The sequence below is a fragment of the Helicoverpa zea genome, chromosome 1 (assembly GCF_022581195.2).
Source record: "Helicoverpa zea isolate HzStark_Cry1AcR chromosome 1, ilHelZeax1.1, whole genome shotgun sequence".
Taxonomy (NCBI): Eukaryota; Metazoa; Arthropoda; class Insecta; order Lepidoptera; family Noctuidae; genus Helicoverpa; species Helicoverpa zea.
In genome coordinates, this window is record NC_061452.1 from 7,616,691 (window position 1) to 7,633,149 (window position 16,459).

General features: G+C 35.1%; 2 protein-coding genes across 2 annotated transcripts; one reads left to right on the forward strand and one right to left on the reverse strand.

Annotated features, from left to right (window-relative positions):
• Positions 1-922: 922 nt before the first annotated feature.
• LOC124632058 (60S ribosomal protein L13) lies at positions 923-3,686 on the reverse strand. The gene is made up of 5 exons (XM_047166715.1): positions 3,550-3,686; positions 3,156-3,420; positions 2,390-2,539; positions 2,018-2,170; positions 923-1,070 (listed from the first exon to the last, which is right to left on the reverse strand). The coding sequence occupies exons 2-5, from the start codon at positions 3,396-3,398 to the stop codon at positions 951-953; spliced, it is 666 nt and encodes a 221-aa protein (XP_047022671.1). The 5' UTR covers positions 3,399-3,420; positions 3,550-3,686; the 3' UTR covers positions 923-950.
• Positions 3,687-9,291: 5,605 nt separating this feature from the next.
• Positions 9,292-10,939, forward strand: LOC124631895 (glycylpeptide N-tetradecanoyltransferase 2). The gene has a single exon (XM_047166534.1). It carries the CDS (start codon positions 9,419-9,421, stop codon positions 10,832-10,834), a length of 1,416 nt encoding a protein of 471 aa, XP_047022490.1. The 5' UTR covers positions 9,292-9,418; the 3' UTR covers positions 10,835-10,939.
• Positions 10,940-16,459: the final 5,520 nt, after the last annotated feature.

A 16,459-nucleotide genomic window follows, 5' to 3' on the forward strand; every position in this document is an offset into this window, starting at 1 on the left:
GTACAAAATATGATAAGAATCCGCTTAACCATTTCAGAGATCTAGCAAAACCAAAAACGTTACCCCAGCAAAATCTCGAATAACGTCGCAACCGTAGAAAGAACAAATACAAAATATGGCACAACATTTACTTTATCTAGACAACTAATTTTATAGGTAATATTTATTTAAATATTCCCATTAGAAAGAAAAAGGTCTGGCTGGGGTAACGTTACGCCAGCAGGAAATGTTTTTGTGAAATAATTAAATAACTATAAGCGCAACAAATTTAAAAATGTGCGCAACAATTACAGAAGCCGCACAACTATAGTTCGGCCATTCAGAGAATGCGTTCCTGACACGTCGCGATTGAACTGACGACGTAACTTTGCAATGGCGTTGCAGTTACGATAAAAATATTTTTGCTGGTTGTTTACCGTTTTAACAATTGAGGAGCATTAAAACAACATTATTATATCAATAATCAATGAATGTTATTACGTCGTCAGTTCAATCGCGACGTGTCAGGAACGCATTCTCTGAATGGCCGAACTATAATTATCTATAAGATTAAAATGTCAATTTTCGACAACATCTGGCCTGGGTAACGCACACTGGCTACACACGGCGAATTAACTGTGGATTTTCACTGCAAAAATATGCTATAATCAATAACGCCATAATTTAGAGCACGTTTTGACGACCTAAATATGTCCTATACGTATATACGCTCTGTTACCACTGAAAACCGTGGCGTGCCAACACAGTTTTGCGCTCACCGATCCTCTCGTGTGAAACCGGATGCATGTGAAAGGCCCTAACGCACAACCACCGTGCGGCCGCGCACCTTGGAGAAGCGTCAACAACGGTAAACGACAGTGACAGGAACGTGTGGTTGGGAAAGAAAGTGCTTTCGAAGCATCGACTCGAAAAAAGAATCGTATCATTTACTTATACATTTATTGATTACATCACTTCTTAGGCTTAGTTTCTTTTACAGCAGTAGGAGCTTTAGTGACGTCATCAGGATTTTCGGCAGCGTCCTTCAAACGCTTGGCGCGAATGCCGACCAGCTTGGCAATTGAACGAGCCTGTAATAAAAAAAAATACATTACTTAGTATTTATTTCATATTTTTAAATGATATGGGTTAGGCCGGCCTTACACATGTAGGTTTTACTCACATAAGTAGCTTACGAGATTAACTTACGATAAAATTACACTGTAACACCCTTTCGTAAGTTGCATAATGGTAATTTCATAGAATGTCTTACAAGTTCTCTAGGAAGTTGCTTCAATGATACTTGCGTAAAAACTTACAAGTGTTGGGGCTGAATGATAAGTTATGTCCATTTTGCAATTTTATATGCACAGGACCACATAAAAATAGCCACCTAATAAGGAAAGCACTTATGGTGAGTTGCATCATTTGACTATGAAAGATAACTGAAAAATTTTCAGTTAACAAATCTAATAGTATCCTACTAATCTTACTAATATTATAAATCTTACTTCTTACTAATATTATAAACGTGAAAGTTCGTGGGAATGTATGGATGTATGTTTGTTATTCTTTCACGCAAAAACGGCTGGATCGATTTAATTGAACTTTGGTGTGTAGATAGGTGATACCCTGGTTTAACACAGGCTACTTTTTATCACCACGCCACGCGGGCGAAGCCGCAAGCGGTAGCTAGTACTTTAATAAATCACTTTGCCGAAAACAAGGCATGGAGTAGTATATTTAATTTTAATTGATTGTAGAAAAAATATTAAGAGACTTCGATATCTGTGATGAATAAATATTTCCTTTCATTTTATGCATTTTTGCTCCAAATGAATTTGTAAACGGGGCCCAGCCAGCACTTGCTGGACAGTTTGTTGTGCCACTTCTTCCCAGCAAAATCACATAGGAAGTGGTGTTTTTGCTCTAGTCTCTTGTATATTTCTGAAGTTTGAATAAACAAATTTAGATTTTGCACGCTATGCTTCTGTTTATGATATTAGTGGTTAGCATGTAGAATAATAAATGGACTTACTCCTCTAAGATACTGGTATGCTTTGAAGTCTTTTTCTTCCTCTGTGATAGCACGAGCAATAGACTTAGGAGCTGGCTGTTGTACAGGCATTAATGGTCCACGGAGCTGAGTGGCCAATTTGCGTTCTTCTTCATTTGCTTCACCCTTCAATACCTGCAACCAAAATACCATAAATCAAAATTTGAATAAATATGCATTTTTATTTTATGACTTTAGTTAGAGATTACAGAATATTAAAAACAATAAATAATCAACAATTAACATGACAAATATTGAAAGCATGGCAATTTCTTTTGTGCTAGGAAAAAATTTCAAATTTGTGCTAGGATGCCAGGATCGCGTTTAAGTCCTGATTATTTATAAATAAGTTACCTTCTTGCCCTTCGGGAACAAAATCAGTCGCGCACGGTATTCTTTGAGCCTCTGAACATTAACTTGTAAAGACTCAACAGACTTATTGCGCCTGCGTGGATCAACTGCAACACCAATGGTTCTGGCGAAAGCAGGGTTTAAACCAGCAGCCTGTAAAATATTATTTTACATAAATACATGACATATCTGAACCAAATGTAAAGATAGTAGAATGCAGGATAAATAGACAAACTAGGTTCATAATAACTTGGTATAGAAAGAAGAATACTGCAATTTAATGAGATTAGTTATTGCAATGCTTAACTCAATCAATTAGTGTATTCCAATGTATTGTAATAGTTCCTGCTATTCCAATCAGTAAATAAGAACACAGATCAAATCCTAAGTGTCAGCTGTTATGGTTGAAAGCTAGAGGCAAAACACTTGGGTACCTTAATGTTTTGCATTGAGTGGGTTGTTAAAGTTTATGGTATGGACGTGTGACAGTTCGATTTGATTACCAGTCTTTAACCTAGTATCCCAATCGACCCTAGGAAGACGAGTGTGAATCACTAAATTATTGCTGGATGAAGAAGTTCACACACATATTTTGGTGATAGTAATCGCCCACGACGAACAACTGGGTGGTATGGTATTGGTTGTAGTGACAGAAGCCTTTAATTTCACCACAATTCAATACAGTCGTCGTAGCACTTGTATGCGGCGATAAGGCATGTATACTTAACACAACAAATAAAATAAATCACATGTTTTAAATTACTCTTACCCTGATTTCCCGCAGAGTAAAACCACGACCAGCACGAACCTTCGTGTGGTACCGAATGGTAGGGCAACGAACGACAGGTCTTAGCGGTCCGGCAGCAGGACGAGGAGCAATAGCCTTGGCTTTCTTGATCCTGTTCTGTTTTCTGCGGTGACGTCTTGCAGGTTGATTAAACCAAGTCTTAACAAATCGTTGCCAATCCTTATGGAAATGGCCATTGGGTATCATATTATTACCCTTCCCCATGTTTAGTACAAGTGCACTTCACCTACAACACGAAATCAACAAATAATAAATTCATCAAAGGGCACAGGTGCAATAGTTTCTAAAATAGCTAAAAAGTTTTTAATTACTCTCGGGATTATAATAAAAAACTATGATTAAAGAAAACACTGACCGGTGTCGAGAAGGAAAATGTTAAAAAGAATTTAGTCTGTGGTTATATTTTGACACTTAAAATCTGTCAAAGGCATACCACAGACAAGACAGTCTATAGTTTTAGAAAAGTCCGTTTATGTGATTAGTAATGGCACTCGGGGGCGGGGCCACAAAAAGCGTGTGGTACTCGCTTTATAAGCGATAAAAAATTATACATTTGATTAGGTCCAGTCCCATTATAGACGTAGGAGCTACCGCTTCAAAATTCTAATGGCAGGTTTTCTTCTTGTAAATTTCTTGCGATGGCATAGGATAAGAATAAAAAATAAAGTTTTATTGCCTCATTCACATAATTATTTTGGCAAAAAAAGTTTTTTATCTTCTAAACGCAAATGTATTTAATGGACCATTTGTTAGGAATTTATAGTCTATGACATTTAAAAAATGTAGGGTTGTTAGTCTATGAAAAAGAATGACTGTGGTGTGAATTGTCATGATGTAAAAACTAGTGAGAACAATGTTATAATTCCTAACAAAATGTGATTGTATTTCTTTAACTATTAATAAAGGCTTTCAAGAATACCAGAAGTTTGAATACCTACAATAGGTTATGGGCCCAGAACGCCCGAGAAGAAAAAATTAAAAACCGGGATTGGGTAATGAAAAACCCAACATAAAAAACAAGTGAAAAAAAAAAAACTAAAAAACAGTAATAACAAGGAAGAAAATAAAAAACGGTGAAAAACTAAAAAATGGAAAAACCTGAGATAATACAGATAGAAAAATTAAAAGATGCGGAAACATTTTTATTGTGGAAATTTGAATTCAATATACACTTAAAAGCGGCAAATCTTGCAAAAACAATTGCACAAACAAAAGAAGATGACAAGAAAAGTGACTTCAGTATCAAAGATGCTCAGGTGCAAAGAATTATCATAAGCAGTATTGATAAGAAACTAAAAGGTCACATAATTAATTGTAACAGTGCACGTGAAATGTACGTAAAATTATGTGAAATATTCGAAGGTTCTGAGCAAAGAAACAAAGATGCATTATTACAAGAGTTTTTCACATATAAGAAACAAGAGAGTCAATCGCTTTCCCAATTAATAAGTGAAATAGAAAATTTACAATTTCGTATAAGTCAGCTAGGAACAAAAATAGATGATGAAATGGTCATATCCAAAATACTAAGCTGTTTACCAAATAATTTAAACTATTTTATAACTTCTTGGGAATGCATGGCAGACGATAAGAAAACCCTTCAAAATTTAACAAACAGACTTCTGGCTGAAGAAAATCGAATGTTGAAAGCAAAAGAAAGTGACAAGCAGCTAGCATTTCAAGCTACATCTTCATCTACATCAAAGAAAAAGTTTAATGCAATAAAATGTTTCAAATGTAACAAAACAGGGCACATGAAGAAAGACTGTAGAGCCTGTAGTATCTGCAAAAGGGACAACCATGAAGATAAAGACTGTAAGTTTAAAAATAAACAGTGCTCAATCTGTAAAAAAATTAATCACAGAGAAGAAAATTGTTTTTTCAAAAATAAGAATAAGAATGAGAATGAAGAAAAAAGTAACAAAAGAATAGAAAAGGCATTTTTTACAAACGGTGAAATTCAAGAACCAAAACTGAAAGAATTTGTTGTAGACTCTGGGTGTACTGCACACATGACCAAAAATGTAGACATACTAAAATTTTTTGAATGCAAACCATCATCTGTTTTGACTGCAAATGAAGAAACAATAGAGGTGAAAGGGACTGGTAAAGTCATTGGAAAAAAATGTACTCTTAATAATACCCTGCTTGTTCCTGACTTATCACAAAATTTATTATCGGTTAATGCAGTTACAAACAATCAAGGAGTGGTTATATTTACCAAAGATAATGTAAAAATATATAAGGAGTCAGAATTAATATTAACAGGAAAAAAAGAAAACGGTTTATATAAAATTAATTTGGATGATAATAATATGCAAGAAAAAACACTGTTAATGAAAGAAAATGGCACTGCCTTAGAATGGCATCAAAGACTTGGACATCCAGGAAAGAAAATACTAGATATATTACCAGATGTGGCAGATGGAATAAAAATAAATGGATTAAGGCAAATAGACGAATGTGAAATCTGTACACAAGCTAAACAAACAAGACTTCCATTTAACACAGTAAGAAACAGAGCCAGTAGACCACTTCAATTATTACATACTGATGTATGTGGACCGTTCGAAAACAAAACGTATGATGGCTATAGTTATGTTTTAACCGTCATGGATGATTATACTCATTTTACAAAAATATACTTGCTTAAATATAAAAATGAAGTTAAAGAAAATTTAAAACATTATATAGAAGAAACAGAAAGAGAGAGAACAGAAAAGGTATCTACCATAAGATGCGATAATGGAGGTGAATACACAAGCAATGATTTTAAAAAATGGTGTACTGAAAAGGGAATAAAACTAGATTATACAGTACCATACTCACCACAACTAAATGGTAAAGCAGAAAGACTAAATCGAACATTATTAGATAAAACCAGAGCATTACTATTTGATTCAGGGTTAGATAAAGAAATGTGGGGTGAAGCTGTATACTGTTCTACTTATATTATAAATAGATTACCAAGTGAATCTTTGAAGAATAAGACACCTTATGAGATGTGGCATGGTAAAAGGCCTAATATATCTAATATATGCAAGTTTGGTTCAATAGTATATGCTAAACAATTACATTCGAATATTAAGAAACTAGATCCAAGAAGCAAAAAGTTAATCATGATTGGATATACTAATAATGGATATAGATTGTGGAATAAAGAAGAAAGAAGAATTGAAATAGCAAGGGATATTGTTATAATTAATAATAATAAGAAAATTGGAGAAAAATATGAAGAAACAGGAAGTTCGGTGATAACAGAAATAATACCAGGTAATAATGAAGAAGAAATAAATCAAGAAGAAGAAAGTGATGACAGTTATTATGAAATAGAAGAGTTAGAACAACAAAGTAATGTAATAGAAGATAACATCCCAGATATTATTGATGAAGTAGAAAATGATGAAAATAAAGAAAGTAATACTGCAGAGATAGAAACTATAGAAACTATAAATACAAAACGACAACGGAAAAAACCAGCTTACCTGCAAGATTATGTATTACTTACGTATGATGAAGTCATGAAGTCTGCTGAAAAGAATAATTGGGAGAAGGCCATAAATTCGGAGAAGGAATCATTGGAAAGTAACAATACATGGGAAATAGTTGATGTAGGAAGAGCAAAAGGACACAAGATATTGTCAAGTAAATGGGTATTTTGTATAAAAGAAAATGGTACTTACAAAGCAAGACTTGTAGCAAGAGGCTTCGAACAGCAAAGCATTGACTATCAAGAAATATATAGTCCAGTAGTAAGTCAATCAGCAATAAAATCATTAATAGCAATTGCTGCTTCAAAGGAATATGAAATGATAACTTTTGATGTGAAAACAGCATTTTTGTATGGCGAGTTAAAGGAAGACATATTTATGTATATTCCTGAAGGATATGAAAGACAGCCTAATAAAATTTGTCATTTAAAGAAAGGACTATATGGGCTAAAACAGGCACCAATGACATGGAATAAAAGATTTACAGAAACTTTAAGGAAACTTGGACTGAGAGCTTCAAAGTCGGATCAGTGTGTGTTTTTTAATGAAGACAAAACTATAATATTGGCTATATATGTTGATGACGGTTTGGCCATATCAAAAGACAAGGAAAAGTTATTACAGATCTTGCATCAATTGGAAAAAGAATTTATCTTAAAAACATATGAACAACCTCAAAACTATATAGGTTTTGAAATAAAAAGATCAGAACAAGGCATTTTGTTGCATCAGCAGAATTATACAGAAAAATTACTTAGAAAATATAATATGTATGATTCCAAAGCTGCAGATACTCCATGCATTGTGGGAAAGGAAAATGAATCTAAGGTGGCTACGTCAAATTTCCCATACAGAGAACTAGTTGGTGGATTATTGTATTTGTCAACCAGGTCAAGACCAGATATCAGTCAAGCTGTGAATGAAGCAAGTAAAAAGGTAGAAAATCCGTCAAGGCAAGACATATTAGCAGTAAAGAAGGTGTTGAAGTACTTGAATGGAACGAGAGATAAAGGGATTTTGTATAATGCTGGGAAAGATATTACAAGATTGCATGCATATTGTGACTCAGATTATGCAGGTTGTACAGAGACCAGACGAAGTACAACAGGGTTCATAATAATGTTGGCAGGTGGACCTATAGCTTGGTGCTCCAAAAGACAGCCGATAGTAAGTCTATCGTCAACTGAAGCGGAATATATAGCAGCAGCAGATTGCGTTAAAGAGTGTTTATACTTAAAGACTTTTATAAGTGAATTAATTGGTAGCAGTATTAAGATTAGTTTGAATATTGATAACCAGAGTGCTATCCAATTGATTAAAACAGGTTCATTCAGCAAGAGATCTAAACATATAGATGTGAGATTTTATTTTATACACGAAAATTATAAGAAAGGATATTTAGATGTTATATATTGTCCTACAAATTATCAGATAGCGGATATGTTGACGAAACCACTATATAAAGAAAAATTTAAATTTCATTGCGATAAAGTTGTTGTGTAAATTGAGAGTTATAATTAGAAGTGTTTAAGTTAATGTTTTGAAAACTTGTTTAAGTTAATGTTTTGAAAACTGATGTGTTTCTGAAGTAATTATAAGGTATTTTTAATTTATGTTCATATATTAAAAATAGGAGAAGGTGTTAGGAATTTATAGTCTATGACATTTAAAAAATGTAGGGTTGTTAGTCTATGAAAAAGAATGACTGTGGTGTGAATTGTCATGATGTAAAAACTAGTGAGAACAATGTTATAATTCCTAACAAAATGTGATTGTATTTCTTTAACTATTAATAAAGGCTTTCAAGAATACCAGAAGTTTGAATACCTACAATACCATTCAGTATGGTTCTATTATTTTGTTTGTATTTTTTACAACAAACATAATAAAATTTAATTAATGGGTTTTATTTATATATATAGCATCAATATTCTTTTTTGGAGCATATCAATGTTCTTTTTTGGAGCTTCTTATTTGGCACCAACCATGGAGTATGGACACTACCGTTCGCGTTTTTGTCACGAGTACAAGGTTGCTTACAGCTGTTACATTTTTTTGAATACGTTTTGCTGTTCCTGAATACATCAGTAGATACTTCTAGGTTTAAACCAGTAAATATATCATGGAGTTTTGTGTCTATAGAAGTGTAGACTACCGTCTCTGATAGATAACTTAGTCGGTCCCTGGTCCGAGTATCGACCGACAATATTTGCACAATTAAGTTAAAGTTTTGAAAATGTTATTACATTTAGGCTTAATATTGAAAATTGCGCGTTTATTTTAGTGTAAATTTTTTTTGTTGCTGAATTTCGCATTACCAATGTGCAAATGTTTTGGGTGAGGATTGCACAATGATTTTTAGTGGCTATAATTTTAACCGCACAGTACCTATTTATCACTATTTATTTTAATTATTTTGCACAACGTTATTGTACAATCGTTAATACTGGACATTGAAGTGTCCAAGGGACATCGCCTACTTAGGATTGAATATCTTCAAAAATAACAAATATCAAAATCTGTGAGTCGTAGTACTCCGGGTTGCCACAGGTGCGATAGTGCTGACCTCATTTATTCCACACTCTTTTTTGCCAAGCTGTACGTAGGTCTAGGGACCGCCCTAACTGATCATAGAGTATAGAGTCAGTAGAGAATTGGAATTCTGTCTGAATCTGATTAAATTTTTTAGTAGGTAAATTACCATACAATTTTATTGATTACTTGTATTTAGTAATGGAAGACGCCAAAGCAACTCAATCTAGTGATTACTATAGAGAAAATGAGGAAAAACAACAAAAGAAGAAAAGTAAAAATAAGAAAAAACGCAGCGGTGGGGATGGCGACCACGGCGTTTCAGCCTTGCCCGATGGACTAGTTTCTGTGCCTAATTCTAATGATGTTCATCAAAATATATCATTGAAAGATTTGAAAATGGCAATGGAAGTGTTAAACCTCCAACAAAAACCTGCCAAAACTACTGAGGAAGCTTTGCACAAGTCTTATCAATTTTGGTCAACTCAGCCTGTTCCAAAAATGGATGAAAAAATCATGTCAAATGAACCTATAGAGCCCCCAAAATCACCAGAGGATATAAGGTCTGAACCTTACACCTTACCAGATGGATTTCAGTGGGATACTTTGAATTTGAATGAACCCTTAGTATTAAAGGAGTTGTACACTCTGCTGAATGAAAACTATGTTGAGGATGACGATTGTATGTTTAGGTTTGACTATCAGACGGAGTTTCTTAAGTGGGCTCTGCAACCACCTGGCTGGAGAATGGAATGGCACTGTGGGGTTCGCGTAGTAAAGTCTGGGAGATTGGTTGGATTTATATCTGCAATCCCAGCCCAATTGAGAATATATGATCATGCACAAACTGTTGTCGAAATCAACTTTTTATGTGTGCACAAAAAATTACGTGCTAAGAGAGTGGCCCCTGTTTTAATTAGAGAAATAACTCGTCGAGTAAATTTGGTTGGAATATTCCAAGGTGTTTACACTGCAGGCATAGTTTTGCCCAAACCAATAGCTACATGCCGTTATTGGCACAGGTCTCTCAATCCTAAGAAGCTGATTGATATTAAATTTAGCCACTTGTCTAGAAATATGACAATGCAGAGAACACTTAAATTATTTAAACTTCCTGACCTACCCAAAACTGTTGGGTTTCGTAAAATGGAAATCCAGGATGGTGAAAAGGTAGTCAAATTGTTAAATGACTATCTGGGAAAATTTGATTTAGCTCCAATATTTTCAGAAGAAGATTTTAAGCATTGGTTCATGCCACAGTCTGGAATAATTGATAGTTTTGTTGTTGAAGCTTCAGATGGAAGTATAACTGATTTTGTCAGTTACTATACGCTGCCCTCTACAGTTGTGTACCACCCTGTACACAAAACTTTAAAAGCTGCGTATTCATTTTACAATGTATCTACTAAGACACCTTGGACAGACTTAATGCTTGACTGCTTGATTACTGCCAAAAATTCTGGTTTTGATGTTTTCAATGCATTGGATCTGATGGAAAACAAAGAATTTCTGGAGGCTTTGAAGTTTGGAATCGGAGATGGGAATTTGCAATACTATTTGTACAATTGGAGATGTCCAAGCATGGCACCAAATAAAATTGGATTGGTCCTTCAGTAACATAACCTATGAATTACATCCAGTGATACCAGTAACGGGTTTATTTTGGTTTTTGTCACTTTGTATAAAGTGTTTATTGGTTGAAAATATAAACTTAGTTCATAATGAAGTGGTTGTTATTATCATAACTGATTAAACAAGAAATATAATATTTACATGTAAGCAGAGTTTCATGTTGGTGACCCCAGGTAAAAGTATACTTTGTGCAAAACCAAAGACACCCCAAACGATTTTTAATTCAAATGAGCAAATCAAGAATTATGGAGTGGTTCCATCGGATTCCAAGCTCTGAACAATAACAAAAATGAAGCTTGTGTGCCAGTGTGTTCTCTTTTATAACCCAAGAGCCACCAACCGCCAGACCTACGTTAATTTATAAAGGCTGAAACTTTGTGTGCGCATCTACCTTTCAGTGGGTATGAACGATAGACTACTACGAAGTTTGGCTGGCGGTGGCTTTGGAAAATCTAACAATACCGCGTAAGTTAAATTTGACAGGATTCCAGGGGCCCGATTCTCCGGGGCTGCGGGTTGTTCGAAAGAGATACCGCGGCCCTGGTACATAAAAGGCCCACGACGGAACACGACGGTTTTTAGTCAGTAAGAGTCTCTCACCGCTGCTAACCCACAGCGGGAGGGGTCATTTGATGATTTTTAACGTCGATAAAAAAAAGGGGCCCGATTTTCCTAATTTTACTTAAGCGACATACGATTCACGTTCGACTCGATTCGACTGAGATCCCATCCCGACTCGATTACGATTGAAGCGTGTGTGGCATTCCGCTATTTTTTTTTTTAAATAAACGAATAATAATGAATCATTTTGTCTGCAAATGATTTACGATTGCAAAATGATTGTACAGTAAAAACTCTCCCTAAAAAAATAAGATGTGAATACCTATCGAAAATTTCGAATATGTGAAAATACATGGACACCCTACTCTCATACAGTTTCATACCACTGTGTTTTTGTAAATATCTTCTTAAATATGAATGCTGCAGTTATATTCACTATATTTATTCAAACTAGGTTACGTTACCCATCGACTAGTACCTACCTACTCTAATTAAGCTAAAACCTACTTTTAATAACGAGATAGGTAAACGAAATTGTATTTTAGGCATATTGCCGTCCGAGCGGCCAACTAAAAGCGACTCTAACATATTATTGAACCTACTTTTTAGTATTTTTTTGTCTTTTTTCGCTGTAACAAGACTAATTGTCTATACACATTAGCTTCTATTAATTTGATACCTAAGGTGATATACCTACATACTCATAACCTGAAAACTAAACATTGCATAACTTTTTGTTTATCTACGTTTTGTCTTTTTTTATTTTTGTAACAAATTATACAAATTAAGACCTTTCTTTTGATGTATCATTCGTCTATCTGCATTGTATAGTTTCTGTGTAATCACGGGCGATGACTACGGCAAGTGGCGGTTCTAGCAGCCAACTATTCTTTGTCATAGCGTCTTGGTTTTTTTGTAACAAATTCAGGAAAAGAGGATTGAAAAGTAACAAATTACTACTAATTCCTGGCATAGTTTCATCAAATATTATGAGTTGGCCGCGCGGTCGAAACGGACACAATTATCCTATAACTTTTTAATTAGTAACGGAACATCATTGGTACCTACTTGGCAACATGTTGCAGACACTTACAAGGTTTGTGTTAACGTGAAAATCTAGACCCCAAACTGCATACTTTAAGAACTAAGACCTAATAAGTGTATTTTACTTTTATATTTTTATCTTTTAATCCCTACAACTTTTTCTAAATCTGTTTTTTAAACAAATATAAACAAATTCAAAACAACGTAGGTAGGTATGTAAAAATCTACAGCTCTCTATGTAAGCGCTTTATATGAAACCTAGCTAATGACCAAACGTTCGCGTAGCGGTAACTTGAATTTCTCCGAAGTTTATGCATGCACTGATTTCATTCATACATAAATAATTATACACAAATACACACTAATTTTTGAACACATCTCTTTTCTTCCAAAGTCTATGGATTAAAAAAAGTTCCGCCAGGACAACGTTCGCCCAGCGGAATCAGTTCTTGGTGATTTCTCCACAATGGCTGCATGTACACAATTAAAGGACTTCTTACACTAATTATCTGCATAATTAAAATCTTTAAATTCAACAACATTCCGCTGCGCGAACGCACACATTTACGATTGCAATATGATTGTAGAGCAAACTGCCGTATAGACCAAAATCACTAAAATAGCAGACCAATCGCAAATCAATCGAATGTCGTTAGAATACGATTGGTCTTATATTAGTAGCAGAATGCCCGATATGGTTAAAACTGCTATTGCGATTAAATTTCTTTTCGATTTTGACATTATTAACTTAGGAGAATCGAGCCCCAGATTGTTTGCAGCGTGTGCGTTCGCGCAGCGGAATGTTGTTGAATTTAAATATTTTAATTATGCAGATAATTAGTGTAAGACTTTCTATAATTGTGTATGGTAAATAAAAATTTGTGTATGCAGCCATTGTGGAGGATCCACCAAAAGCTGATTCCGCTGGGCGAACGTTGTCCTGGCGGAACTTTTTTATTTATTTATTTATTTATTCTTAGAGAAGGCTTACGGACTAATCACAATATTATAAGTAACATATTATAAAACTAAATTGCCAACAACAAGCCTCCACAAATAATTTCAACCTATCTATATTTACAACTTTAAGGGTGCGTCCACATCTGGCGAATGCGCCGCGAATGCGCAGCACGCGAGCCGATCGCGAGCTGTCCGCGAGCTGCGCGCGTGCATTTTTGTTCGTGCGCCGCTTCTGCGCCGCCCGCGCGCAGCTCGCGCGCGACCTAAGCGCCGCACGCGAGCGGCGCGCAGGCGGCGCGCGACGTCTGCCATCTTCGATAGTACTGAGCCAATATACGGAACTGTAAGGGCGAGAACTGATTGCGCGGAGATCGCGCGCCGCTCGCGCGCTCTATACGAGCCTTGCGTGAGTTGCGCTAAAGAGGCGCACCGAACTATTGCAGTGACTGCACGCGCGCAGCTCGCGGACAGCTCGCGATCGGCTCGCGTGCTGCGCATTCGCGGCGCATTCGCCAGATGTGGACGCACCCTAACATAGTGTTTACAGAACAGTACATTTTTTTACATAATGTTACAGTCGTTATACCCTAGCTACCTTCAGTTTGAGTACAATTGCTAGCCAGTTACATTATTTACAATTTTAGTTAAAATCATTCGCAAAAGAACAGTTTTTAATCCATAGACTTTAGAAAAAAGAGATGTGTCCAAAAATTAGTGTGTATTTGTGTATAATTATTTATGTATGAATGAAATCAGTGCATGCATAAACTTCGGAGAAATTCGAGTTTCCGCTACGCGAACGTTTGGTCATTAGCTAGTTTTCATATAAAGCGCTTACATAGAGAGCTGTAGATTTTTACATACGTTGTTTTGAATTTGTTTATATTTGTTTAAAAAACAGATTTAGAAAAAGTCGTAGGGTTTAAAAGATAAAAATAGAAACGTAAAATACACTTATTAGGAGGTCTTAGTTCTTAAAGTTTGCAGTTTGGGGTCTAGATTTTCACGTTTAAACAAACCTTGTAAGTGTCTGCAACATGTTGCCAAGTGATGATCAATGATGTTCCGTTAGTAATTAAAAAGTTATAGGATAATTTACCATGAATAGATCACTACGCGCAGGCTCTGTCAGTTAAAACCCACCTTATTGCGTTTCGTAAGTAACTTTTAGTTTGTTTTAGCGCTCATACCAGGGGTCCGATTCTCTTAATTTTACTTAAGCAACATACGATTCACGTTCGACTCGATTCGACTGAGATTCAATCCCGACTCGATTACGATTGAAGCGTATGTGGCATTCCGCTATTTTTTCTTTGAGATAAACGTTTTTATCCTTTTCTGTCATTCAATAATGAATCATTTGTCTGCAAATGATTTACGATTGCAAAATGACTGTACAGCAAACTACCGTATAGACCAAAATCACCAAAATAGCAGACCAATCGCACACCAATCAAATGTCAATCGAATACGATTGGTCTTTTATTAGTAGCTGAATACCCGATATGGTTAAAACTGCTATTGCGATCATATTGCGACTCAATTTCTATTAGATTTTGACATTATTAACTTAGGAGAATCGGGCCCCTGCTTTAGTAAATCTCTGGTGGAAGTTTTTAGCGTGCCTCGGGTGCCTACTCAAATAACTGAGAAAATACCAGGGCCCCGATTCTCCTAATTTTACTTAAACGTCATACGATTCACGTTCGACTCGATTCGACTGAAATCCGATCCCGACTCGATTACGATTGAAGCGTATGTGGCATTCCGCTATTTTTTCTTTGAGATAAACGTTTTTATCCTTTTCTGTCATTCAATAATGAATCATTTTGTCTGCAAATGATTTACGATTGCAAAATGATTGTACAGCAAACTACCGTATGGACCAAAATCACCAAAATAGCAGACCAATCAAATGTCAATCGAATACGATTGGTCTTTTATTATATAGTAGCAGAATGCCCGATATGGGTGTGCGTTCGCGCAGCGGAATGTTGTTGAATTTAAAGATTTTAATTATGCAGATAATTAGTGTAAGACGTCCTATAATTGTGTATGGTAAATAAAAATTTGTGTATGCAGCCATTGTGGAGAAATTCACCAAAAACAGATTCCGCTGGGCGAACGTTGTCCTGGCGGAACTTTTTTTAATCCATAGACTTTAGAAGAAAAGAGATGTGTCCGAAAATAAGTGTGTATTTGTGTATAATTGATTATGTATGAATGAAATCAGTGCATGCATAAACTTCGGAGAAATTCAAGTTTCCGCTACGCGAACGTTTGGCCATTAGCTACTTTTCATATAAAGCGCTTACATAGAGAGCTGTAGATTTTTACATACGTTGTTTTGAATTTGTTTATATTTGTTTAAAAAACAGATTTAGAAAAAGTCGTAGGGTTTAAAAGATAAAAATATAAACGTAAAATATACTTATTAGGTCTTAGTTCTTAAAGTATGCAGTTTGGGGTCTAGATTTTCACGTTTACACAAACCTTGTAAGTGTCTCCAACATGTTGCCAAGTATCAATGATGTTCCGTTAGTAATTAAAAAGTTAGGTATAGGATATTTTACCATGAATAGATCACTGTTTACAAAGCAGTCGAATATCACGACGTTCTAAAGGAATTGCATGGTTTATTTTTATCGTAGATAGTGCCGTTATTATTAAAAAAAAAAAATTCATTCAAGGAATGCAATTGTTTTATTTTTTCCTAACGCTTGTGTACGCAACTGTACCATATTAATAAATATACTAACCTTCCGAGTTAAGAACGTTTCTTAGACATATGGCACGGCCGCTTTTTTGTAGCTATCCGAACTTGGTCGGATTATGTAGGTTTTCGATGTTCCGTCAGTATTATAATTGTCTTTCTTTAATTACTGAATTTAATGACATGAAATTTTGCAAGTGAATAGTTGAATGATTAAACTAATTATTGGCATACATTTTACCATGCAATTCCTTTAGAACGTCGTGATATTCGTCTGCTTTGTAAACAGTGATCTATTCATGGTAAAATATCCTATAACTTTTTAATTACTA

Coding starts and splice junctions, on each gene's coding strand:
- LOC124632058 (XM_047166715.1), bottom strand. CDS start 3,398: ATGGGGAAGGGTAATAATATGATACCCAATGGCCATTTCCATAAGGAT. Junction 2,540..3,155: donor TTACTCTGCGGGAAATCAGG/GTAAGAGTAATT, acceptor AATATTTTACAG/GCTGCTGGTTTAAACCCTGC. Junction 1,071..2,017: donor CATACCAGTATCTTAGAGGA/GTAAGTCCATTT, acceptor TTTTTATTACAG/GCTCGTTCAATTGCCAAGCT.
- LOC124631895 (XM_047166534.1), top strand. CDS start 9,419: ATGGAAGACGCCAAAGCAACTCAATCTAGTGATTACTATAGAGAAAAT.